Raw genomic sequence first — 24973 nt, 5'->3', positions numbered from 1 at the left:
TTCTAATTTCAATTTTATACTTTAATATTAGATTTATTAAGGATTAAGTTTTGTAATTTTTTTCAATTTCCTTTTTATAAAATTATCTCAAACTCATGATCAGAACCACAGATTTAACAAGTTGACTCAAGTTATTTTTCTTGTTAGTTTAACATGCATTGTAGTCAATCAGATAGTTAGATGTAGCATTATTATATTCATGTAAATACATATTATTATTAATAAAGGTTTAATTTATCTTTAATATTCATGTAATATTATAATAATGAATCTAGAGTAAAGATAAAATCCATATGAAAAAAATATTCTGCAAAGAAAATTATAAAAGTGTTATAATTATGAAATTCTTATTGCATCAAAGCATGATCTCTTAAATACTTGATATTTATTAGAGCCGTAAAGATTGGTATATGTTATGTTCTTTTTTTTATGAAAGAAAGTAATTGTTCTTATAAGTTAAGGTATAAGAGATACTTAGAACTAATATGTAGATTCTTGTCATAAGACATTTACATTGAACCTGCTCGTATAAGAATTTCATATGGAGATATCACTTATTTTTATAGAAAGACACACATGAAGGTTATGTAAATGATCCTTACATTTGAAATCACTAAGTTATTTTATATAAAGAATGTTATATTTTAATCTTATTACATGTTATCTTAATCGATCAAGGTAACGAATGAGTATACATTGAGTATATCATGAACTATATGAAAGTACTTGAATAAGCAAGAAAGGATCCATCACTCTTAAATATTTATTTTGACTCAAACCATATTTGCACCGGTCATTCACGTTGTTTTTGGACCCGTCAAAACAATTGAGTCATATTTAATCAATTCTCACACAGTTTGAAATTTTGATTAAAAAAACATTAGCAATGTCTATTTTTTTTTTCCATTTCAAAAATGAATATCCAATTATCTAGTCTTAGACTATAATGCTTGAACCTAAATATTCGTATCTGTGAGTCACGCAGCACTAAAAACAACTGGATCACAATGTGCAAGTTTGATCCATTCGATAAACCAGCGCGCGCATATATGCAAACTTCCCTTCATGTAAAGCCTTCGGTTGCTCCAAGAAATATGGGGTCGCCATCGGCAAATAGTTAATAAATTATGTTCAGACTTGACGACCTAACCTCTAGTAAATAAACAATGGAGTCATTTATAGCCAGTCTTTGCAGCACGCAAATTAATAGTAATGAATATAATTACGAGATATGTCTGCTGCATCAGTTTTTGCATGGCACGATAAAAATCTTGCTTTTGAGACTTTGGATAGAACAAAAATTGATCTTCATCTTGTCGAATTTCCACTCCAAACACTATATAATTTTGTTGTTTCCTATCAAACATGTCAAACATATCCTAAGTGACGCAATCAAGAATTTTATTGGGAGAATTAACAAAATATCTGTTTATTTTTGTGTTTTTAAAAAAAAATTAAAAGTTTTTTTTATTTTAAATTGATATTGTTTTATATTTTTAGATTATTTTAATGCGCTGATTTTAAAATTAATTTTTTAAAAAATAAAAAAATATTATTTGCAAACATAAACATTACAGACTTACATATTGACACACACAGATTCATTACCATAACCATTTATTTATTCTGAGCGGATTATTATGGATAAAAATGATATTCTTTTTCAAAATGTCATGATTAGCACCACCTTTCTCTAGCCTGTGATTCTGCACACATAAAAGCTTTTCATGAACAATTTTTCTCCATCTCGACAACTGCTATAAACTTGGAAAAACTATTCATGTCAAAACATGCATTATATGTGGCTAATTCAGGATCAACCCACCAAGTTTACTTTGGACTTCAAAGCAGCAAGCTCTATAGTTTTTTAATCAACATTCTTATTAACATGGCTTTAGCATTTTTCCCTTCATGATGATGACAGTTCTTAGTATGGTGTTTTGACTCGTTGCAAATAAAGTAAGTTCATTTAAACCTTTTTTTATCGTCATCACCTTCATTGGTATCCTTAGGATAATTTTCTCTTCCATTCCTCTTAGTTAACTTCACACCACTTCACTTTTAGGTTTTTCATAACTCGATTTTGGACCACTCTCAAAAATCCTTAAAAAACAGCAAAAATATCTCAAACAAAAAAATAAAAAAAAATAATTCAAAAAATATATTTTCAATTAAAAAATAAAAAAATACAATCATGGATGAAATTAAGAATAAATATTGAAAAAATAGTTGAAATTGGCTAAATAATTGAAAACCAAATGACTAGCTAGAAAAGACAGTAAAATGGCCACACATTTCTCTCTCATGCCTCCCATAAACATCAAACAACACACCATTCCCCTCCTATGCACGAGTACTACATGCTAAGAAAAAAAAAGTGCTCTAACCCTCTAAAACCACTACAAAAGTGAAAACAACTATGATCAAGGATATAATTATAATGGAGGGTTGGGATTCAATCAAAGAAACCATATCCTCATCTATAAATAAAAAAGAAAAGCTAGAAAAAGGAGGACCTAAGTGAGAGAGAAAAAATGTTTTCATAAAATACAAATGTTGATTTCATAAAATAAATTTTTTACAATAAAATAAAAATTATTGATGAAATTTACAAATTTCCTAAAAAAATGATGATGATGATGCACGTGTGCCTAATGATGGCCATTAAAAAGATAAACACAAATAGATCAACTAATGTCAATTTTGTTTGAAGGAATCCACGGTAATCACAATAGTCAAATAGTGAAATAACATCTTCATGATGATGATGATGAAAAATAAGAAGTAATGAACATATACTCTCAAACTACACTTTGCGGTAATAATAAGCAGGGTTAATATGTGCCAAGCTAAAATGATGGATGAACCATACTCATTTTAAGGATCAGAATTGGAAAACATGAAAAAATAAGTTGGTAAAGAGTAATAAAGGTATTGGAGCCAATTAAACAATTCAAGCAAGTCAGGGTCGAGTTCTTGACATTTCGAAAGGTTAGAGCCTCCAAAGCTATGAATGAAATCAATAAGGAAGATCGAGCTTTCAAAAAGCACAAATTATGCTTCCCTAGATATCATTTAGAGATAAAAATCAAAGTCAGTTATAAAAAAGGAACTTAAGTCTCCATATCGATTCATGAAGTCTCACATTACTTTGCTACAACAAGTTGAGGTTTGTCACCTTAAATCGAGCCATATTCAAGCCAATCAATCGTTATAACACTTTCTTTTAAGCTCATTAACCATAATGGTGCCATCCTTTAAAAAAAAAAGCCTTTCAATTATGAAAGTACGTTTTCTATTAAACTCATATAGATTTCATGTTAATCTCCCATCAATCGAGTGGGAACTTTCTTTCAAATAGAATTTTTATTTCAATTTAAGAATATTAATTCGATAATAATTTTCTTTCAAATGAAATTTTTAATTCAGGTTAAGCCCATCGATCTACTGGAAACTATCTTTTGAATGACATTTTATTTCAAGTTAAGCCCATCAATTTGATGGCAAATTTATTGTCAAATGACTTTTTTTTTTTCAAGTTAAGCCCATCAATTTAATGCCTATTTTTTTCAAATGATATTTTTATTTCAAGTGAAACTCATCAATCAAATGACAAATTCCTTTCAAAATGAAGCCTATCAATCTAATGGCAAGCTTCTTTCAAGTAAAGTCTATTAATCAAATTGTACTTTGATTTCCATTTAGATGGATCCCAAATTGATAAGTTGATCCTTTTAATTTTATAGATCCTAATTATTTTTTTGTTTTTTTTTATATAGATGGATTCTAAGTTGATCTTTTCATTTACAAGTATAATGGGTCCAAAGTGCTACCAAATTTAGGATATAGTGATAATGTTATTAATTTTTTATGAAATTTTTTTTATATGATGAAGATAAGGTTAATACAAATAGAGATGGACATAAGCCTTGTTGGTTCTTCTAGCAACGCTTCAAATGAGCATGAGAGCTGCTAAACAGACCATAACGAAGCACCTTGGGCACCATCTCTCAATGAGGCTCATGGAGTGCAAGGGTGACTCACAAATGAGGTGTCATTTCTGAGCAGGATGTTTGCATGGGGAAGTATATTGCTTAGTGGAAGCCCGACCACAACATGTAAGTTTGTTTTCCTTTCCTGCACGATAAAAAATTAAACAATAATGGATAAAGTTTGAATAATTAATTTAATGAACAAATTGAAATTCAGGTTTACAAATGTTGAGGATGGAGCGATAACTTCGGTGATTAAAGTGTCTTTATTTCAATGAAATCAGGTTTTCAAAAATCCTGAATGGAAACCTATGATTGATGTTTGGTTTGAAAAGTTCAAGGTTAGTATAGACATAAGCAGCTATTTTTTTAATATTTAATTTGGTTAGTTTTCTAATTTTAATAAACTAATTATTTTATAAAATTGATATGCAAAAAAAAAAATTAGGAGGCTAACAATGGCGTGGCCATGAGATTGTGAGAGAATCACAACGTCATTAGGTAAGATTTAATTCAAATTATAATATTTAAAAAAATATATTAAAATTTTATTTTTCATTATGTTATTTGATTTTTTTTTATGAAACAAGTTACATGATTTTTTATACGATGCCTGGAAAAAAGCAAAGTTTGATGCAAAAGATAAAGGTTTTCCATACTAGGAAGATGTGACCATGTGTATGGATTTCAAACCTCCGCACATCTTAGAGGGTATATGAATGCTTATCTCTAACACGTGGCATCATAGTGTTTCTTAAGGCAATCACAGTCCCGTTCGGAGAACCGGACCAAAGGATTCCTTGTTTCATGACCACGCACACTGGCAAATCCATTATATTTGTTTCATATGCAAAGCGAATAGTAAGATGATGTTTTATATGATGATTTTTTTTTTAAATTGTTGTATTATATGAAAAAAAAATTAACTAATAGTAGCTTTCTTTTACAGATTACGGTACTTGGACGTGATCCAAAACCAATAAAGCTTTTTGTTGAAACTCAAATGTCAAAGGAGGACAAACATAAAGGGGTATAACAACTCGTGGATAGCCAAGCCAAGAAGTTTGTGGTAAGTAGGATTGAATATTTTTTTATATTTGATGATCTTTTTTTTACAAGAAACATATAACATCTGATTGCATGAGAGATATAATGATCCTTCGACCCATCCAAAACTTGATCTAGATTTGTGGTTAGAGACTAGATCTACCGGTGGACCCAATAACGATTGAGTTTACGATATCTCCAACACAACGACAAAGGATACGTGGGTGGGTTGTAGTGTCTCGATCGTTAGAGCCTCAGAATTCAAATCGAGTCATTAATCATCAGTTGTCCAGGCGATCATATGAGAATAGGTTGAAGCTGAGATTACCTAACTTAGGGCTGAGACGACCAAACTAAAGTATAAATTGAATATCATCGAGTAGTTGTTAGCAACTCTAACTGGTACATGTGCTCCATCGCATCACCCTCCTGGTTCTAGTGAAGATATTTATTTTCTCCTTCTCCAACCTTTGTTATCTAGATAGATAAATTGTATTTAATAATATTTCTTAAAATTAATAATAGAAATTTCTTTCTATTTTAATATAATTTTTTAATTGTATTGTTTGCTTTAATTTAAAAAAATAATTACATTTAATACCACCGGAATTAATGTCTGACTTAGTCTTTTAGAGAGTTCCAGAGAGTTGAGAAAAAATTATTGGGCTTACCACTATTAAATGTAATTCTTTGATGGACGAATTCCATCAGCAATATGCATATAATCACAGATAGATTTATTATCGGTTTATTCCATTGGTAATATGCCATAATTACTGATGGATTTTCTAACAGAATTATTGCCAATAATTTTTTTTGTTTGGAACGATAATTCTATCAATAAATTCATTAATAATTATATTATCAATAGAATTACTAATATAATAAAAATCACCAACAATATTTTTTTCGATAACATTTTTTCATCCGGTATTTCATGGGTAATTGTATTTTCAATGGAACCAGGCTTTAAATAATAATGAAATATTCCGCCAGTGTTTTACCATTTTCTAGTAGTGTTAGGCACTTTTTTGAGAAACTTCAAAGTAGTCATTCAACTCTTCATTCAACTTCAAAGTAGTTACTCAACTCAATTTAGTTTCTCGAATGAACTTTTCTCAATTCTCAAAGAATTGAAATTTCTCAATTAAACTTTTATATTGAGATTCAATTCGTAGCTAGTAGATTATTTTTGAACCTCCCCCCCCCCCCCCTTCCTTTTATTTTTATTTTTTAACTAAAAAGGATAAATAATTATTATTATGCACGTTATTTGTTAATTTCCATTCTTTACCCACATACCAAATTAATTTGTCCAAATGCTAAAACGTTTATTGCATAATTGACAACTTAATTTATCATCACAAATGAGTTCAAACGGTTCCTGGAATTAATCAGTCCTAACAACAACCATGATTCCATGATTTTCGATAGAAGCAACACTATTTCTTTTATGGTGAAGCGTATCTGTTCATATACTTTTTCTCTAAAAATAATTAGTGGTAGCGTGCAACATGCCAGCACTGATCATCACTTGCTCTATTCTCCCGCTTAATTTAATTTAATTTTTTAATTAACAATAATATAATACGTAGCTCCTGAAATCAGGCCACAAAGAGCCATAGACCATAGTTTTATAATATAGAAATAATGGGAAGCAAAGCATGCATATCTTTGGTTATAAAAAGAAAAACTAAACCCAGTTGGAAGTAATGATCTTTAAAAGAGTTTTAAGGTCAATGATAATAGGTAGGTTGTATTATCAGATGACAGTTTTATTAATATTAATTATTTTTAATTACATAGAAGAAATGTTTAGATGATAGAGGCTTGTCTTTTTTTCTTTTCTTTTTGCAACATAATATAAATATATATATATAACCAAAATTTTGATAAAGAAAAAAAATACATAAAACAAGGAAAGCGTAATGTTAAATGTAATAAAAAATTGTCTCCACCTCGATTGAAACTTGATGCAAAACAACACTTTCTTTGATACTTAAAGCTGTTTAAAGCAACGGTATAGTCAGAGTTTTATAAAATTTTAATTTTTTAATTTTAAATTAATTTTTATTTGATATTTTTAAATTATTTTGATATACTAATATAAAAATAAAAATATATATTATACACCTCTTTATTTATTTTTTTAGTTTAACGTGAGTGTCCGAGTTAGCTTGCGCGTACCTTAACTAATTTCACGGGCCCTAAAATTAACAACCATGTAAGTTTTCAGTGGTTATTATATGAATAAACACAAAATTCAAACTTGAAACCATAAAAAAATTCTAAGTTTTTATTACTATTAGATAAGTTGGTTTTTGGTGGTTGGTTGGTTAGCACCTAGGTCATAGTCACAGACAACCGAGCAAACTCTGTACAACCGAAATTCGATCATAAATGTCGGAAGTAGGTCAACAAAACAAGCTTCCAGCTCTGAACACGCCTGCTCGCAACGTTTGCCAGATGATCAATTAAGGTTTGAGGAATATTCTCACCTTGGTAATTGGTCAACGTTTTATGAAGAACAGGCCAGGATAATCCGATCCATATTTCCATGGAGGATCACGCAGAAGACGTCACTTGCTAATTCTATATACTGTCGTGAAGACATAAAACTTGACAGGGTCAGTGTAACATGTCATGTTTAAATTGTCTGAACTTATCAATATTATCTGCTTAAACAATCTAATTAATAAAATAATTTAATGTGAATCCATTTATTTATTGAAAATTAGTTTTTTTAGAAAAATAAGTTCTGTGAAAGTGAATTATTTTTTGATATTTGATAGTGTAATGAAAAATAAATTAAAAATATTTTCCAGTGTTTGGTTATATCATGGAAAATAAGCTGGAAAATAACTTATTAATATTTTATTTTTTTCAAGTTTATTAAAATAATGAGAAACAAATCTTACAAATTAAAAGGTTGAATGAGAATGAAATTGAAAAAAAAAATATAATTTCATAAACTATCTCAAATAAAATAAATAATAATCAAAATAATATATATCAAATCTAAAAAAATAAAAAGATAAAGAAATTAAAATAATAATAATTAACATTTCATAAATTATTTCAAATAAAATAAGTAACGATCAAAAGAATAAGGACCAAATTTGATATATAAAATATTTTAATTAAAAAATGATAAAGGAAAAACAAATAACAATTATAAAAATGAAGACCAAAGTTAATATAAAAATTAAATTCTAAGGGATAAAATTCAAAAACAAATATTCAAAACAATATATATATATATATATAGCATTCAAAAGTTTGAGGATCAAATTTGATATAATCAGCAAATATTATGATATTTTTAAATTTTTCACAACTTCCGGAAAGTGTTTTCCACCCAAAATAAAAGGAAAACACTTTTCTAGAAATCAAGTTAAATTTTTCTTTAACTCGAAAGTGTTTTTCGTTGACTAATTTTTCTAATAGCAAACAAACACAGGAAAGTTAATTTGAAAAGTGGTTTCTCAGAAACCATAGGAAACAAACACACCCTTATTCTTTATGTAAGAAATTAAAACTAAAATTTAGGTATTGTTTTTTTATTGGTGTAGTAATTCTTTTTCAAGGTGATTTTTGTTAAAATCTAATTTTTGTTAAAATTGTTTTCAAATTCACTTGCATAAGTTGTTGCTGTAAGATGAGGAATATTAGCTTGGCTCTCATTTCATTTCTTTTCGCCTAATGAAGTTATGCTATACAAACAAAAATAGCATTACTTATAATCAAAAATAGCAAAGCTAATGCCTGTTCAATTTTCTACTTTAATTCCAATTCTTATTCTCCATCTAAAACTTAAAAAAAAATTGTATATTCCATAGAGTTTCATAATATTTTTCTAAGTTTAAAAATTAGATAACATGTTCAGATTAATATTTTTCAATTACAATCACTAGGGCTGAATTGAATAAACTTGAAATTTAGGATTAAATTATAAATCTTGTATCTTCAGTCTTTAGTAGCATGCTTGAATAGTACACCCATTTGTAGAAAACCGATCATCTTGATCTAGTTAATTACTCAAATGTAAAACCTTCATTTTCAACATGATTTGATCAAATTCTTATACAATCAAATTAGTGAGAATATAATTTCTTATCCACATCTTCAAAACCTAATAAATCTCATGTTAAGAACATCAAAAACAAAGAAAAATACCTTAAACCATATAATATGGATCAAAAAAAGTGTATTTAATCTAAAAGTATTTCAACTTTGTTTTCCTGAAGACATTCCTTACCATTTTGTATTTAGGGTAATCGTGATTAATGATTTTCTTATTTCTTAGATTGTTATAAAGAGAGAAGAAAACTTTAAAAGGAAAAGAAAAAAATTCATCATGGAAAATCAAACAAAAAGTAGAATTCTAAGCAATAAGAAACAAAACAATAAGAAAATAATTTCAAGATTTTCTCTCTTTATTTCCTTTCTTCTTTGTTTCTGTTATGAGAATTGGTTAATATTTGTTAGAATTAATGATTTTTTTATCAATTTTTATAATTTTTTATATTATTATCTACATGAATTGTGTAATTTTTTGCAATGTTAGATAAATTTTGGTGAGAATTATTGAATTTTATCCAATTATATTTTTTTTAATTAGAGATAATTGGTCAGTGTTTAAGATTATTATGGTTCAAATAGTTAAAAATTTTAAAAAAAAATTATTGTTTGAGATTGTTATATGATAGCATTGGGTTTTGTTGTCTTATAGAATATGTCTTCTAATATAGCATTGTTATGCCATTATGGTGGTACTATTGTTGATAGAGATAATAATATCACACACAGTAGAGAAAATAATGATATTCTTAGTGTTAGATTAGAGATTTCACTAGTCAAATTAAAATAAATCATATATGAAAGCATTGGATGGAATTGTAATGAAATCAAAGTTGACATTAGTTGGAGGATATGCAAGTTGAGGAATGTCCAAATCATTATATTGTTTTCCCATTTCTTGTGGCTTTAATTTGAAGTTTATGGTTGATTTGACCTTTATGCAAGGATTGCGATATATAGAGCTTTACTTGAACAATAGACCTATACGAGTATACTCTTCTTATAATATTGATCATACTCAAATCCTAAGTTGTTCTCAAATGACTGCATAAGCATCATAATTTATTAGTCCATCTAGGATAATTAATGGTAAAATGAACCTAACATAGAAACCCAATGTTATGGAAAAAAAAAGATTCAATTATGTTTGACATTGTATTGGCTAATAATGACTTTAAACCAATTGATGCCAAAGATAAGGTTAATCTTATTTTGTGTTTAGTTGACCCACATGAAGAAAATGAGTTTGGTGAGCCAATAAACCAACAACAATTCATGGAACTTTCCATTCTTGAGTATGAGGATATTAGTAGAGCTGGTAAAATGGTATGTAATAACTGAGCTTTGAGTCATAGTAATTCAAACATAACTATTAAGTTAAATTTTGGATGAACCTTCCAAATTAAGTCTAAATTAATTAATGCATTGAAGCGGTGCATATAACAAACTCATTAAAACAAAAGGTGTAGTGTTCAACTATAATTTATATGCAATTATAATGTATGCATACACCTAAATTTCAATGATACATACATGTAAATTTCATAAGAATTATAATTCATTTAAGACTTTAAAGTTATCAGAACCACACATATATATATCAATTTATTGGTTATGGAATGTTGTTATCAGCTTGATTCAAAGTTTATTGCCAATATGATTCTGTTAATTATAAGTGTTGATGCAATCATGAATATTATAACCATTCAAGCAATAATATGTAAATAGTATGACTTTAATTTCTCATAACATAAGGTACTAAAATGATTGTTTGGTTCATTCAAAACATCTTTTCAAATATTGCCAATGTTGTTATCAAAACTCCAATAACTAAATCTTGTTAAAATTATCTAACTAGATCATAGGATGATAAATGGTAACATAATAATACATAGAAGAGCGTTTTGTTCATTTAGAGTTGTAATTGAGGGTTGAGGTATTATCGTTCATTGATAAATGTTGACGACCCTTACCTATATTAGAAGTTTAATGGGAAGTTATTGGTTAGGGTTGGTTTTGATATGAACAATGAGGTTTTTTTTTTGTATAATGCTCTGATTAAAGAATAAACAAATTATAACTGAACATAATTCTTAGATTACATTTATCGATACATCATAGATGGTTGTGTCAGACTTGTTTATTATCATAAGAATGTCATGGCAGATATATGGCTTGAGACAATTGTATATTAATGTTATTGTTATTATATTATAGTATACAAACATTTGTTATTGTTTTATATTAATGTTATTTGCTATTATTTAATGTTATACTCTTGGAATATTAACAGTTTGTTATCAAATATATCATATAGGTATGCATCGATACATGATGTGTATAAGAGGTAAAGTTACGGGTTCACCATTGAGGGGACTGTGAAGAGAGTAATTATGTTACATGTCCTATAAATAGTTTGATTTTATGCCTGCAAAACCAACACCGATCCACATACACATGGGTCAGACATATAAGTTTACTTACAATTACTATATTAAACCATATTCATATTCAACCATGCTCACAATCATACTAATATTTATGTAAGTTGATTGATTTTCACGGCATCAAAAAGACTTATTATCACCGCATAAATTAATACCTTTATATCCTTGTATTTTTTTATGTATTTTTTATGGGATCACTTGTCTTCAACATATCAAACCCGATCATGGATTTCTTGGTGTATTGTTAGAAAGATTAAGGTGCGAAACCCACGTATTGGTGTATTGTTGATAGTGTAAGAAATATAAATATGATTAATAATATAATAACTCACATTACTATAGTATTTTATTTGGTGTTTAGATGGGGAAATGTATGAAATAGTTTGAAAAGAATAATAATGCCTCTTTTTTTAGTAATTTTATACGAGAGAGTTCTAAGGGATCCAATTAGTATACCTGGCTTTAAGTTAGCATACTGACATAAGATAGATGAGGAGTTATTTTTAATTACTTGGCAAAAATATACAACAGATAGGTTACAAGAAAAGTAAAATCACTTAAACATCATCAATTTTTTAAGTTGTTAAGTCATATTAAAGTTACATATTGTTCAAGCTCAAATCAAGTATTTTCCATTATAGATGTTTGGAAAATATTTAAAATTGTAATGAACATTTTATTTTATTTTATTTAGTAAACCTTGATAGTAATAATTTTTATTTCAAACTTGTTTATATAATACATCAAGTTTAAATTATAGAAACACAAGAACTTCATCATATACAAATAAAATGGATGTCGTAGTTATGAGATGTTTGGTCAAGTATTTAACAAGTCTATGGCAATTGGACTCATTCATCAATCATTTAGTCAATTACCCCTTAGCTCTAATTAATAAGATCAAAATGAGAAAGATCTTCTTAGCCGAGGGGCTCATGTCACTAAAGGAGAAAAGTCTTATAGTGAGGGTTCTATAGGAAAACATCTAAAAAATAACTTTTTCCCTAACTATAATCGTGTTATGAAGGAAACTAAGCTTGAAGAGTTTAATTCTTGTTTGAAAATGTTAGCATCTTCTTTATGTGCTAAAGGTAAAAGAGATTTAGCTAAAGTCAAAAGGTATAAAGAAATGCCCAATAAAGTTGCAAGCCCTTTATCTAATCCAAAACCAATTGATAAGTATATGAAAAATTTAAAGATCTAGTGTAGAGAATTTTATTTTTATTTTTGTGAAAATGTCTTTTATTAGAATATACTTGTTAATTATTGATATTTAAATTACTTGTTTGGAGTGTTTATGTTAAGCTTGTATTGTGAGCTTTTTCTTTTTATATTTAATTAACTGTTTGTTATATAAGTTTGAATTTTAACTTGTAGTTCTTTTATGTATCTGGTATTTTTTAGATTTTATAAGTAAATATTTGAGATTTATTGAATTTTTTTATTTAACAAAGCATGTGAAATAGATCAATATTTATCTATGTGTTCTAGTTTGAATTTATCTAGTAGTAATATAGTAATAGTAGTAGTAATGGTAATTATTTTAAGTTATGGAATCAAACAAAGAGGTAGGTAAAAAAATAATAATAAGAGCAATCATATAAAACCACGATTTCTACTTTATCATTTTTCTTCAAATAAAAAAGAGTATAATATAAATATATTTTTCAGTTTTTTAAATTGAAAATGTTTTCAAAACGAGCTCCAAAACTACATGCATAAATCTAATAATTAATGATTCAAAGGCTCTAATTTCCATGACCATAAACTCATACATATACGTATATAGCAACTATAAAAATTTTAATCAATGAATAGAAGAAAAATCAACATGTCTGCTCGGATCTGAGTTGGATTCATGCTGGCGTGCAAGTCAAGTTTACTTCGAAATTGCAACGAAAACACGCAGGTCATGGTCATCATCGCAATTCACAATCTCTCTTTCACCTTCTTCTTTTTTTTCTTTTTTTTTTTAATCTGAATAGTTCTGTTCGGGGTTCATAATTATTCCTTTTCATAAATATACTTTTTAAAAATTAAATTTTTATTTTTATTTTTACAAAAATATAATTTAACCGTTAAACCAACACTTTATTAATCTCTTCTCGTATGAATAATCTATAACCAATCTAAAATCTAAAAACCTCCAGAGTTCATATATAATATTTATCACGTTTAAAAAGAAATTCGACTTCACATCAGATTTCCTAAATAAAGAGAGTTCTATTAACAATCCAATTAATTAATTAATTAATTAATTAATTATAAACAATCCAATTAAATAGCCATCTTTTCTATTCTAAAAAAATCAGAAATAGCCTTCTTATATATCTTTCTTTGATGTCCCTTTATTTTATCCTTGGCTTTATAAAACGGAATGTGGAAATTATTGTGAAGGTGAGATCATAAATGGAAACAATATTTGAGACTCTTCCTTATAAAAAATAAAAAAATAGAACTGATAATATCATTAATTCACTGCTTGTCTCATAGAGTTTTAACTCTTTGTGAACAATTATTTTATATGCAGAGACTCTTCCTTATATTGCAATGGTTATAATTTTGCACTTAAAATTGCAATACAGGGAGGATATTATATAATATAAAAATGTTTATTTCAAGAAAAAAAGAGTGTTGGAATGTTAAAAAATACGTGATTGTTTACCATTTCTTTCACTTGGAATCCTTTTCGGATTGTTACTTGCTAATTAGATGACAATATTGTTCGATCTTTTTTTATTGTTTTTTAAATTATATAAATATATTAAAATAATATTTTTTTCATTTAAAAAAATTAATTTTAACATTAATAAATTAAAAGGATATAAAAATTTTTAAAAAATCATGAAAAATATTTAAAATATAATTCAAAACTATAGCTGATTTTTCCTAACTAGTAAAGAAGTTAAATAGTGTGTTTAGTAGTGTGGTAGCGGTTGTTATTCAAATAACTTTTTGTGCTAAAATACATGCTAATGATGTTTTTTTATTTTTTAAAAATTATTTTTGATATCAGTACATCAAAACAATTCAAAATATATAAACCATATTAAATTTTAACAAAATAAAATTAATTTTTTCAGTAACATGTTTTGCACGTTTCAAAGTACATGTATATTTACTAAACTCATAGGGTGCTTTTATATATATATAGGGCAAGTATGCACGTTGCAAATGTGGTGGTTGGTTGCCTGCAGTTCAAGAATCTGACTTGCAACCTACCAAACTAGAAGTACCAAGTAAAATGGCTAAGTTACTTCTTTCTAACCTCTTTTTTTTTTTTTGTTAATGTTGTTTTTAATCTCTTTGCTTGCATATAAAAGTGCCGTGGGAAGATTCTTGTAAGAAGGTACAAAGGGCACATTTCTTAAAGAATCTTTCATCTAGAATCTTCCTAAAGTTTTGGAGATACTTTATTCATGATTTTTTTTGTAATTTTAGAAAGAGAAAAACTTTGTTAACAAAATTGATTCCAAAGCTATGTTTATGTACTTCGAATATTCTAAAGGATAAAATTTGATTTTCAATTATATATATATATGGATATCTTTCTATATATATATATATATCTTACTTGAACATGCAATACCCTTTCCTAATTAAGTACCTATTTTTTAAAAAAGAATAAAAACATTTACACTCTCATATTAATTAGCTTATTTCACATTCTAATTAATTGTCTTTTTATATATATAAATTTCATCCTTAAAATGTAATTGTCGTAACCGAAAAAATCTCTTTTTTGAATAAAAATATTCTATTTTTTATCCAAAATAACTAGAAATATTAATAAAGATATCAAGAAATTAAGCACTCAATTTATTAAGCCCTGAAGATTTATTTCTCTAAACTTGACATTTATTCGAGAGAAAATTGTAATTTGACACCTTTAGGTAAGATTTTAATTATTAGATTGCGTAATTGCTGGTTCTTAAGAATGCACCAATTTCATCGGCCTTAACTCAACCAACGTTTTATATATATATATACACTATACTATACTTGAATGGGGCCATTGGTTAGGTGTATTGATCATATTAATAATTTAATTAAAATGAAGTTTTTTTAATTTTTTTAAAGAGTTAAAACTATATTTAAAAAAATCAAATCAAATTTTGATTAATCAACAAGATTATGAGTTGATGTATTAGATTACTCAAGTTTAATAAAGTTACTTAATTTTTTTTAAATCCAATTTAGATTAAATCTTACATTAACCGAATCTTGAATCGCTTGTGCGAACAAACCAAGTTAAATCACATTACTAATGGCCATAAGGTTATGGATTGATTTAGTTAATCAATCTAGGTTATTAATAAATAAATAAAAATAAACAAATGGAACTAATTAATTCGTGTGGGCAACTGTTTAACTATTATTTTTTTATATATTAAAAAAAAACCCAGAAGAACAGGTAAACCGAAGCAAGTCTGAAAAGGATTTATAACCCTAACTCTCCTTGCAAGTTGCAACATGAACACGGCAAGACAGTTAAAAAATTAGAGAGAGAGGGATTAACTTAAGCTGTCACTTTTCACCCCAAGTTTATTACTCTACCTAATCACCTTTTTAATCCTACCTAACCCCAACTCGATCTTAATTTAATCTTAATCCATGATCATCACTGTAATAATAATATGGACCCCCACACAGAAACCGATAAAACACGTTGCCAGTGGAAAATCCAAGACTGACTTATCAAAATCATGACTTGTATCAAACGTTGTCGTTTTCTCCACGTCAGACCATCAAATCAGAATCATTTTTTCCTCGTGCCCCGTGAACCGGCTATTGCCAGTCTCCTTTCTTACAGAGAAAAAAACGTTTGGGGTCTCTCTCTCTCTCTCTAACTATAAATATCAGCTCTTGCCACAACGTTCTCTTTTTCTCTCTTTCAACACTCTCTCTCTGCTGTGTCTTTGCCTTTTCTTTCTCTCTTCACCGACCATTTGCCGGCGAAGTCGCCGTCGCCGTCGCCGGAGGGATTCATTATCCGTCATTTACTCTTTGCAAAGGTTTTCTTAATCTTCTTTGTTTGGCTCTCTCCTCTTCTGTGTGGATGTTAAAAAGAAGCATTTCTTTAAAGGCTTTTAGATCTGGGTTTTTGCGTCTCAATTTTGATGCTTTCTTTGTTGAAACTCACAATCTTGACCTTTTGTTTTACATTTTTCCATAAAGTGTTCTTTTTATTTGTTTGGGCAGTACACAAAAAAGTCTCTGTCTTGTGTTATTTTGATATTTTTGCGGATCTTGATGTGCTGGTGTTGGCTTTCAAGTTTTATTTTTTGGTTTTTAATGGTAAATGTAATTGAAATTTAAATGTAATCTTTTTGTGTAAAACTACAAAAATGGTATTTTTGTTTTTCATTTTTTAATTTGTAAAGCTTGTTAATTTGCCCTGATACTCTGTTCTTGAATGGTTTTGTTTTCATTTTTTTAGTTAATTAAAAATGGGGGTTTTTTTTTTTGGTTTATTGTTTTTAAATCCCATGAAATTAGGTGGTAGATAAGAGAACTGGTTGAGTTTTACAAGTCCGAATTTTCTTCTTCTTGTTGTTAGCACATTCAACGTATATAAAGCTATAGTACCAGATAAGTTTTAATCAGTGGTAAAATGACGGAGTATATATTAATGGATAAGAGGTTAATAATTTCGCTTATAAATAGTGTTTATAGCACATTACAGTTTCTATTTTGAGCTTTCCAAATTTCTATTTCTGGTTCTCACTTTCATGTTGATGATATTTGTGTGTGTGTTAGATAATTTATTTGTTTGTCTGACCGTTGAATGTCTGTATTCTAAAGCTGTGATTCTTGTTTTGCATTTGGTGATAGAAACAAAGCTTTCTCTGTAGTATTCAAGGATTGAGAGAGAAAAACAAATGGATGGGACTAAAGAGATGGGGGGGCTTAGGAACGTGAGCTCAGTGTGTTCAATATCCGAAATGGATGATTTTGATCTCTCTCGCCTCCTTGACAAGCCAAAGTTGAACATAGAGAGGCAGAGATCGTTTGATGAGAGGTCTCTAAGCGAGCTCTCGATCGGGCTTGCAAGAGGAATTGATACCTTTGAGACCACATATTCACCTGGTGGAAGGTCAGGGTTTAACACACCAGCCTCATCAACTCGCAACTCGTTTGAGCCTCACCCCATGGTGGCTGATGCGTGGGAGGCTCTACGGAGGTCTTTAGTTTACTTCAGAGGCCAACCGGTTGGTACTATAGCAGCATATGACCATGCCTCAGAGGAGGTCTTAAACTATGACCAGGTAAATATTTTTTTTAACATCCTCTTTGCGGTATTGCTAGTTTTCTGTGTGATTAATGGAACATCAGGCATTGGGATGTTTCTTCTTGGTTTGATTTGTGTCCAATGGTTGACATGTTACGAGATTTAATATGGCGCGGATTTCTTGATCACATGGTCAGTTAAGCCCTAACAAAGATGATACTTCTCTAAAAAAGCTGAAAATCAAGTTTGAGAATCTTAACCCATAGTTAACCTGTAACTAAGAATTAGAATTCATGAATTGACACCAAGTTATATCTTAATAAGTCAGGTTTTCTTCCTTGTCACTGCAAAGAACACGTTTGCTTCCAGAAAAACACAATAATATTATTAATCTGAAGGCTACTAAAATTCGCTACAAGGAAAACATTATATAATCCTAAGATAATTAACCCTAATAGATCCATATTGGGTCGCAAACCATTGGGCTTTGAGATAACACAAGCTTAATGCCTAAAACAGACCTAGAACACTTAATTTTGGCCAGAACAGGCCCAACTGAATTTAAAAACCTAAATTGAAATAGTATGGTTCAAATAATACTTAAAACAACATAAAACCATGTAAAATATTCAGAATAATACAAGGAAAAAATCAGCCCCCAAAACTATCCCTGGCTTGATTTTTCCTTGTGTAGTCGGGTTTGACTTGCGTAGGAATAATGTGTGCTTGCCGACCCTGTTAAACGTCTTTCCATGTTTGGAACATGCTGCCCTGAATGCTTGATTTTCTTTCCTTGTTTGGTTGAATTGATGCTCTGAAAAATAGGGAAGAGAGTTGCTAAATTCTTCTATTTTTAAAGCCTGCCATAATCTCCTTTAAAGTAAGGAAATCCTGCAAGAGAAATGAAAGAAAGCAACAATGAAAGTCCTCCAAATATAGCCGCCTCTTGTTCTCCTTGTAAGGAAAGGAATCCTTGCTTATAATGGACAAATAAATAGGGGAATTTACTCCCACATGCTGCCACCCCTTGTTTTCCATGTTAGATATGGAATCCTTGTCCAATATGAAAACACAATAATCCCTCTCCAATTCAGTCTTGTAACTGCCTATCATGAACTAAAATTCAGCTAGGATTTTTGACAAATCCTTGTAGGAAAAGGACCCCAACACCCTAATTAATCCTAGTCACTTTTAGACTCCATGTAGCCCGTGCACATCCACAAAGTCCAAATCAGATCTGGCCAAAACTAACTCCTCCATAATTGGGCCGAACCCATCAACAACAACAAATCCAATCTGGCTGAACACATCCCAAAGTGAAAACCCAACATGGCTAAATGTAATACAAGCTAAAACCCAAGGAAAAACCCCCACTTGGTTGAATGGTCTTCCCCTCAAACCCAAGCTCCCAACCGAATCCCATCACGAGTAACCATAGGCTGAACCGTATCATAACAGATTGTTTTTGTATGGTGTTATTGTATCTTGTTAATTGTTTGCATCAAAAAGGAAGAAGGATCTTTAATTACTACGCTGCAATAAGCATAAATAACTGTTTTTAGCTGATGGTGGATCCACTTCGGCCCTTTCGGGGTTGGGAATCATTGATATTGAGGATGTCATGAAATTGTAAATTGTGTTCAACGATAGGGAAATGATCAATTTTTATTTGCTCTGTATGTCAACCAAAGAAGAGACTCATTAAACACATGAGTTGATAATATTTGAAGAATGCACTAAGCGGAAGTATGGAATAAAGTCAGGCAGGAGTTTGATTGTTGGATAAATTGAAAATTAAATCTACTGATAAGAGCCATTAATTTTTTGTAGGTGATGTATTTGAAATTTCATAAAGCCCTTTGCTTTTGACTTTCAAGTAGGAGGTAGTTGCAAATGAGATCATATGCATTTGTCAGGGAATCTGAATGTAGTATCATTTATCTGATTTTTCGAGGTCTTCTGTTCAGGTTTTTGTACGAGATTTTGTACCCAGTGCCCTAGCTTTTCTGATGAATGGTGAGCCTGACATAGTCAAGCACTTCCTGTTGAAGACACTGTATCTCCAAGGGTGGGAAAAGAGAATAGATCGATTCAAACTTGGTGAAGGGGCAATGCCAGCCAGCTTTAAAGTTCTCCATGATCCTATTCGGAAAACAGACTCTCTTGTTGCAGATTTTGGTGAGAGTGCTATTGGAAGAGTTGCTCCAGTTGACTCTGGTTTCTGGTGGATCATTCTTCTTCGAGCATATACGAAGTCTACTGGAGATTTATCCCTGGCAGAGAGACCAGAGTGTCAGAAGGGAATAAAGCTCATTTTGACGCTCTGCTTGTCGGAGGGGTTTGATACTTTCCCTACCCTTCTTTGCGCCGATGGATGCTCCATGATTGATCGCAGAATGGTAAGCTGTTCTCGTGTCTCACACTCCCTCTCTCTCCATGTGTATGTTTGTGACTATGCTGCGGTTAATTTTAATATTTATGCCTCACAAAATGCTTTTAAAGATCAAGTGATTTGATTTCTTCTGAAAGAATGGTGGAGATTCTAGTTAACTCATTCTTGTAACTGTAATCATTAGGCCAAGCAGCCATTACTTCTTTGACATAATTTCTCTTCTAACTAGCGAACACCAACAAAAAATAGTAGACATCGGGCACAGAACAGATTGATGAAATTGATTCTTGGGGTTCACAACATCTTTGTTTTAGCTATCAGTTACATGTTTGTATCCCTCCCCTTTCTTTAAACAGGAGGGGAATTATGGCGAACTGCAAATGATTAGCATAAAAGGATATAAGCATAACCGAAAATTAGCACACTGCAAATGCATTCATATGGAGCATGTGCGAAATTTAAACACCCTGTTACATACATTGAGCCTTTTTGATGTCGGTTAAATGCCAATGGAGCTTGCTTAGCTTGGTGTTGAGTAAGCACCTGCAGCCTAGGCAGTTGCAAGTCTAACTTTCCTGTTTTGTTTGATGTGAAGTGCTACATGCAATCGTGTACAGTTGAATCTTTATTTATCATGTAGCCTGCATATCATATCACAATATTCAATTTCTTAGTAAATTGAAGTCCTTTGCAGTTAAGAAGTACTTCGGAATCAACTCTTTGTTTCCTTCTTGCTCTGCTTTAATGCAACAGATAATGCCATCCTTCTGTGTTTTCTCTTAATAGACAAATGCCGTCAAATAAACAAACATGGAGTAATGTCAAAACTAATTATGAAAAATTAAAGGAAGAAATTATTACTCTATGTGAAAGCCAGAACGTGGGGATTAGTTTTTCTCATTGAGCATTGGCATGCTTCAATCACTGGCATCCAGTCATTATGACAAAATGTTACTTTGACCTCACAGTAATTCACGTAGAGGCCAAATTATCATAGTCAAGTCTCCCATGCACCCTCAACCACACTTGTGTATGCACACGTAAACTAAATGCATAGTATTGTATAATTTTTCTTGCAGGATCTGTTTAGCATTACAAAAGGTGTTTGATATGAGATATATCTTCATTTCAAATGTTAGGCATCAGTCCACTCATCACCTCCTAGGGTTTTGTTAAGTTCAACCTTGTTGCATGTTCTAACTGGATGGATTTATTTGCAGGGTATCTATGGTTATCCTATTGAGATTCAAGCACTTTTTTTCATGGCGTTGAGAAGCGCTAGCTCAATGTTGAAACACGATCAAGAAGGAAAAGAATTTATTGAGAGAATTGTGAAACGTTTGCATGCCTTGAGCTATCACATGCGGAGTTACTTCTGGCTTGACTTTCAACAACTGAATGACATATACAGATATAAGACTGAGGAGTATTCTCACACTGCTGTAAATAAGTTCAACGTTATTCCTGATTCAATCCCAGATTGGGTGTTTGATTTCATGCCAATTCGTGGAGGCTACTTTATTGGCAATGTTAGTCCTGCAAGGATGGATTTCAGATGGTTTGCTTTAGGTAATTGCATTGCCATTCTGTCTTCTCTTGCAACCCATGAACAAGCAATGGCTATCATGGATCTCATTGAAGCTCGCTGGGAGGAGCTGGTAGGAGAAATGCCTCTGAAAATAGCCTATCCTGCGATAGAAAGTCATGAATGGCGAATTGTAACTGGTTGTGATCCTAAGAATACCAGATGGAGCTATCATAATGGAGGATCATGGCCAGGTTTGTTCCTCGTTCTGTCTGTTTAATTGGTTACTTTCTCTTGTGACTAAAAGAGATTAACTAATAAATATGCCCTTCCATGAGGATAGTCTTCCTGCCACACTTCATTAGGTTCATTGATTACTATTTGGAGTTACAAGGCTGAATCTGAAACCATAGAATTGTATTTTAAATTGAGAAGCTAGTAAACAGAAAACACCAATCATATGGTCTAGATTTTAAATTTAGCTTTCATTATCCCCTTTCAATTATTATTGTTCAACTTAGTTATAGCCAAGACCTTATGCACGCAGAGATTTTGTTCTGGAGTGGGAGCTGGAAACTAATATGAGATGCTGGAATGGTATTTAGGTGGACCCAGATTTATCTTCTTTCAGCGATCCTCAAATTGCTCTAATTTGTGGATATCCATGAATTTCATTAGAGATGCTTTTTGAATATTCATAACATGACTAGCTTGCATGCATAAATGGTATAAATTATCGAGAAGCTCTGGCTGGATTATCATGCACTGGTAGTTTGTTTATTCTTTCTTTTTTTATCCATGCAACATAGAGCAGTCTCCAGAATAGTAGTAGCAGGATTTGGGCAGTGCCTAGGTAGTGGAATGCATTGGTCGTGTTAGATAAATTCGTAAGTTCATAAGTGAATTCAATAAACCAATTTCTAACTGTAGGATGAGCTGCTCACTCATTCACTGTTCTGATTTGGACACAAGTGTAATGTAGATTAAACGGCACTGCTAGATCTATTGCCTTATCAAGTTTCATGAGCTAAAAGATCATATCTCCATCGCTTCCTTTTCTAATACTGAATTGTTGACATTAAGAATTTTAGCAGTGTCAATTTCTTTAATCTGTTATTTCTGTTTCGCTGAACCTACTTTTGAAAGTCTTTCACACAATATGTAGTGGATGAATATTTTTTTGTATTTTCATAACATGTGTTATCCTCTTGCATCATGTTTTTTTTTTTTCTCCTTTCCCTTTTGTTACATGAAATGCAGTGCTTTTATGGTTGCTGACTGCTGCATGCATCAAAACGGGACGACCCCAAATTGCAAGAAAAGCGATTGATCTTGCTGAGACCCGTCTTCTGAAAGATGGCTGGCCAGAATATTATGATGGGAAACTTGGCAGATATGTTGGTAAACAGGCAAGGAAATACCAGACATGGTCAATTGCTGGATACTTGGTGGCAAAGATGATGCTGGAGGACCCTTCACACTTGGGGATGATTTCTTTGGAAGAGGACAGGCAAATGAAGCCTGTGCTCAGGAGATCATCTTCTTGGACTTGCTAGGGGGGCATGATATAGAAAAAGAAAAGAAAAGAAAAGAAAAAAATAGGGAAAGAACACGGAAGGTGAGAAATGCGGGGTTTCATTACAGCACCATTCTTTGGCGTTTGTCCTCGTAGGTTTGATTGGACTTTTGGTTTTGTGTACAATAGTTTCTGCAAAGACCATGCCCTGCTTTTCAAATAAGAGATGCATTTTGCTGTGTTTCAATAGTTTTTGAATGGCATCTTCGAAATGCCGTAATCGGTTCATATTAGCTTTTGACACCAGCAATGGAACAAGATATGTGTTAATTGCCGATCAAGGACTGGAAAAGTTCCATGAAATACAGACTTTTGGATTCAAATTTGATGCATCCTTACTGTGCAAAACAGCTTCTTTTTTTAACATTTTATAGTTATTGATCTGCCTTTTTTTTAACATTTTAGAGCTATTTTGATGTCTTCCCAGATGAAAACAACAAGAATTATAATGCTGTTAATAGTAACCAAGCATTTCTCGGCAACCTGCTAAATTTTCTCGCAGAGACAAGTTGGGGACCATGTCTTTCTTTTGATCCCTTTCTTTCTTTCTTCAAAAGGAATAATAAAGTTTTATGTTGTGGCCATAAGAGGACATGATGCGAAGGAAGAAAATGCCATCTACTGATGGACCACAAACAATAAAATTGGGAAACAATGCTGGAGAATAGGAAATCAGTGTTGATTAAAAGAAAAAAAAAAAAGTCCCATGTTTATATTGTTTTTGTATCATTTAAAGTTAGGATAGGATGATTGATTGATTTTCTGGATTGAAATTTCTTATATTCCACAATATTTTATTATTTTTACTTCAAAACTTAAGTTCAGTATGTTCTTGGTGAAGGACCCAGTGTAGTTGGAGAATTTTTCATGGATTGGATTCACTTGAAATTGCTTTTCCTTTTCCTTTTCCTTTCTATGCCTGCAACTCCAATGGTCCTCCAGTGATCTTGAATGGGCCAAGAACAAGAACAAAACTTGTGCCATGTCCACGTGAAACATTCTCCCAGGTCTTCATCAAGGATTCCTCCCCCTCCTCTCCTCCACTATCTCGCAGAAAATGAAGAATTTCCCAGTCCATTTTGGCTGTGAATCAGAATCCACAGCTCATGCAATAAAAAAATATATTCATTTATTTAATTCTTTAAGGTTTTGGTCATGCCCCAATTACCATCCTCGACACAATTTGTCAAAAAATATATATATTAAGAGCCAAAATTTACACCTCGAAACACTGCATCTCCAACAGCATGTAAGTATAAAAATATATTCCGTTGCCGGGAATCGAACCCGGGTCTCCTGGGTGAAAGCCAGATATCCTAACCGCTGGACGACAACGGAATTATTGTGAGTTTATGATGGTAAACACTAATACTTAATAGATTTTACGATGGAGAATTTTGTGTGGTGTAAATTAAAACCTGACCAAACATACCCTGCTGAAATTAGCTTGTAAGTTCAATTGGATTTCAACTATCAGCCATATTAAAATTAGTGATCCGTACTTGAAGGTCTAGTTGTTGTGGTTAATCATGTGACTTGTTCCATTCTCGTTCCGGGTTCGACCCTTTATATGCATGTCTGTCACCCCCGCGGTGCCTTACCTGTTCCTGGCCTTGCAGGATGTCTAGTGAGCCGTGGGAAATAGTCGTGGTGCGTGCAAGCTGGTCCGAACACCCCACGTA

The 24973-nt window shown here is 30.9% G+C and overlaps 1 protein-coding gene and 1 non-coding gene across 2 annotated transcripts; one reads left to right on the top strand and one right to left on the bottom strand.

Annotated features, from left to right (window-relative positions):
• The first annotated feature begins 16423 nt into the window (after positions 1–16423).
• LOC133669742 (probable alkaline/neutral invertase D) lies at positions 16424–23623 on the top strand. The gene is made up of 5 exons (XM_062089990.1): positions 16424–16581; positions 17402–17835; positions 19766–20197; positions 21411–21969; positions 22976–23623. The coding sequence occupies exons 2-5, from the start codon at positions 17449–17451 to the stop codon at positions 23269–23271; spliced, it is 1674 nt and encodes a 557-aa protein (XP_061945974.1). The 5' UTR covers positions 16424–16581; positions 17402–17448; the 3' UTR covers positions 23272–23623.
• A 934-nt stretch (positions 23624–24557) lies between these two features.
• On the bottom strand, positions 24558–24629 carry TRNAE-UUC (transfer RNA glutamic acid (anticodon UUC)). Its single transcript has one exon. It is a non-coding gene; the product is annotated as a tRNA-Glu (tRNA).
• Positions 24630–24973: the final 344 nt, after the last annotated feature.

This window comes from Populus nigra, chromosome 12, assembly GCF_951802175.1.
Source record: "Populus nigra chromosome 12, ddPopNigr1.1, whole genome shotgun sequence".
Taxonomy (NCBI): Eukaryota; Viridiplantae; Streptophyta; class Magnoliopsida; order Malpighiales; family Salicaceae; genus Populus; species Populus nigra.
The sequence above is the reverse complement of the archived record's forward strand: the minus strand, read 5'-3'. Positions and strand labels throughout refer to the sequence as shown.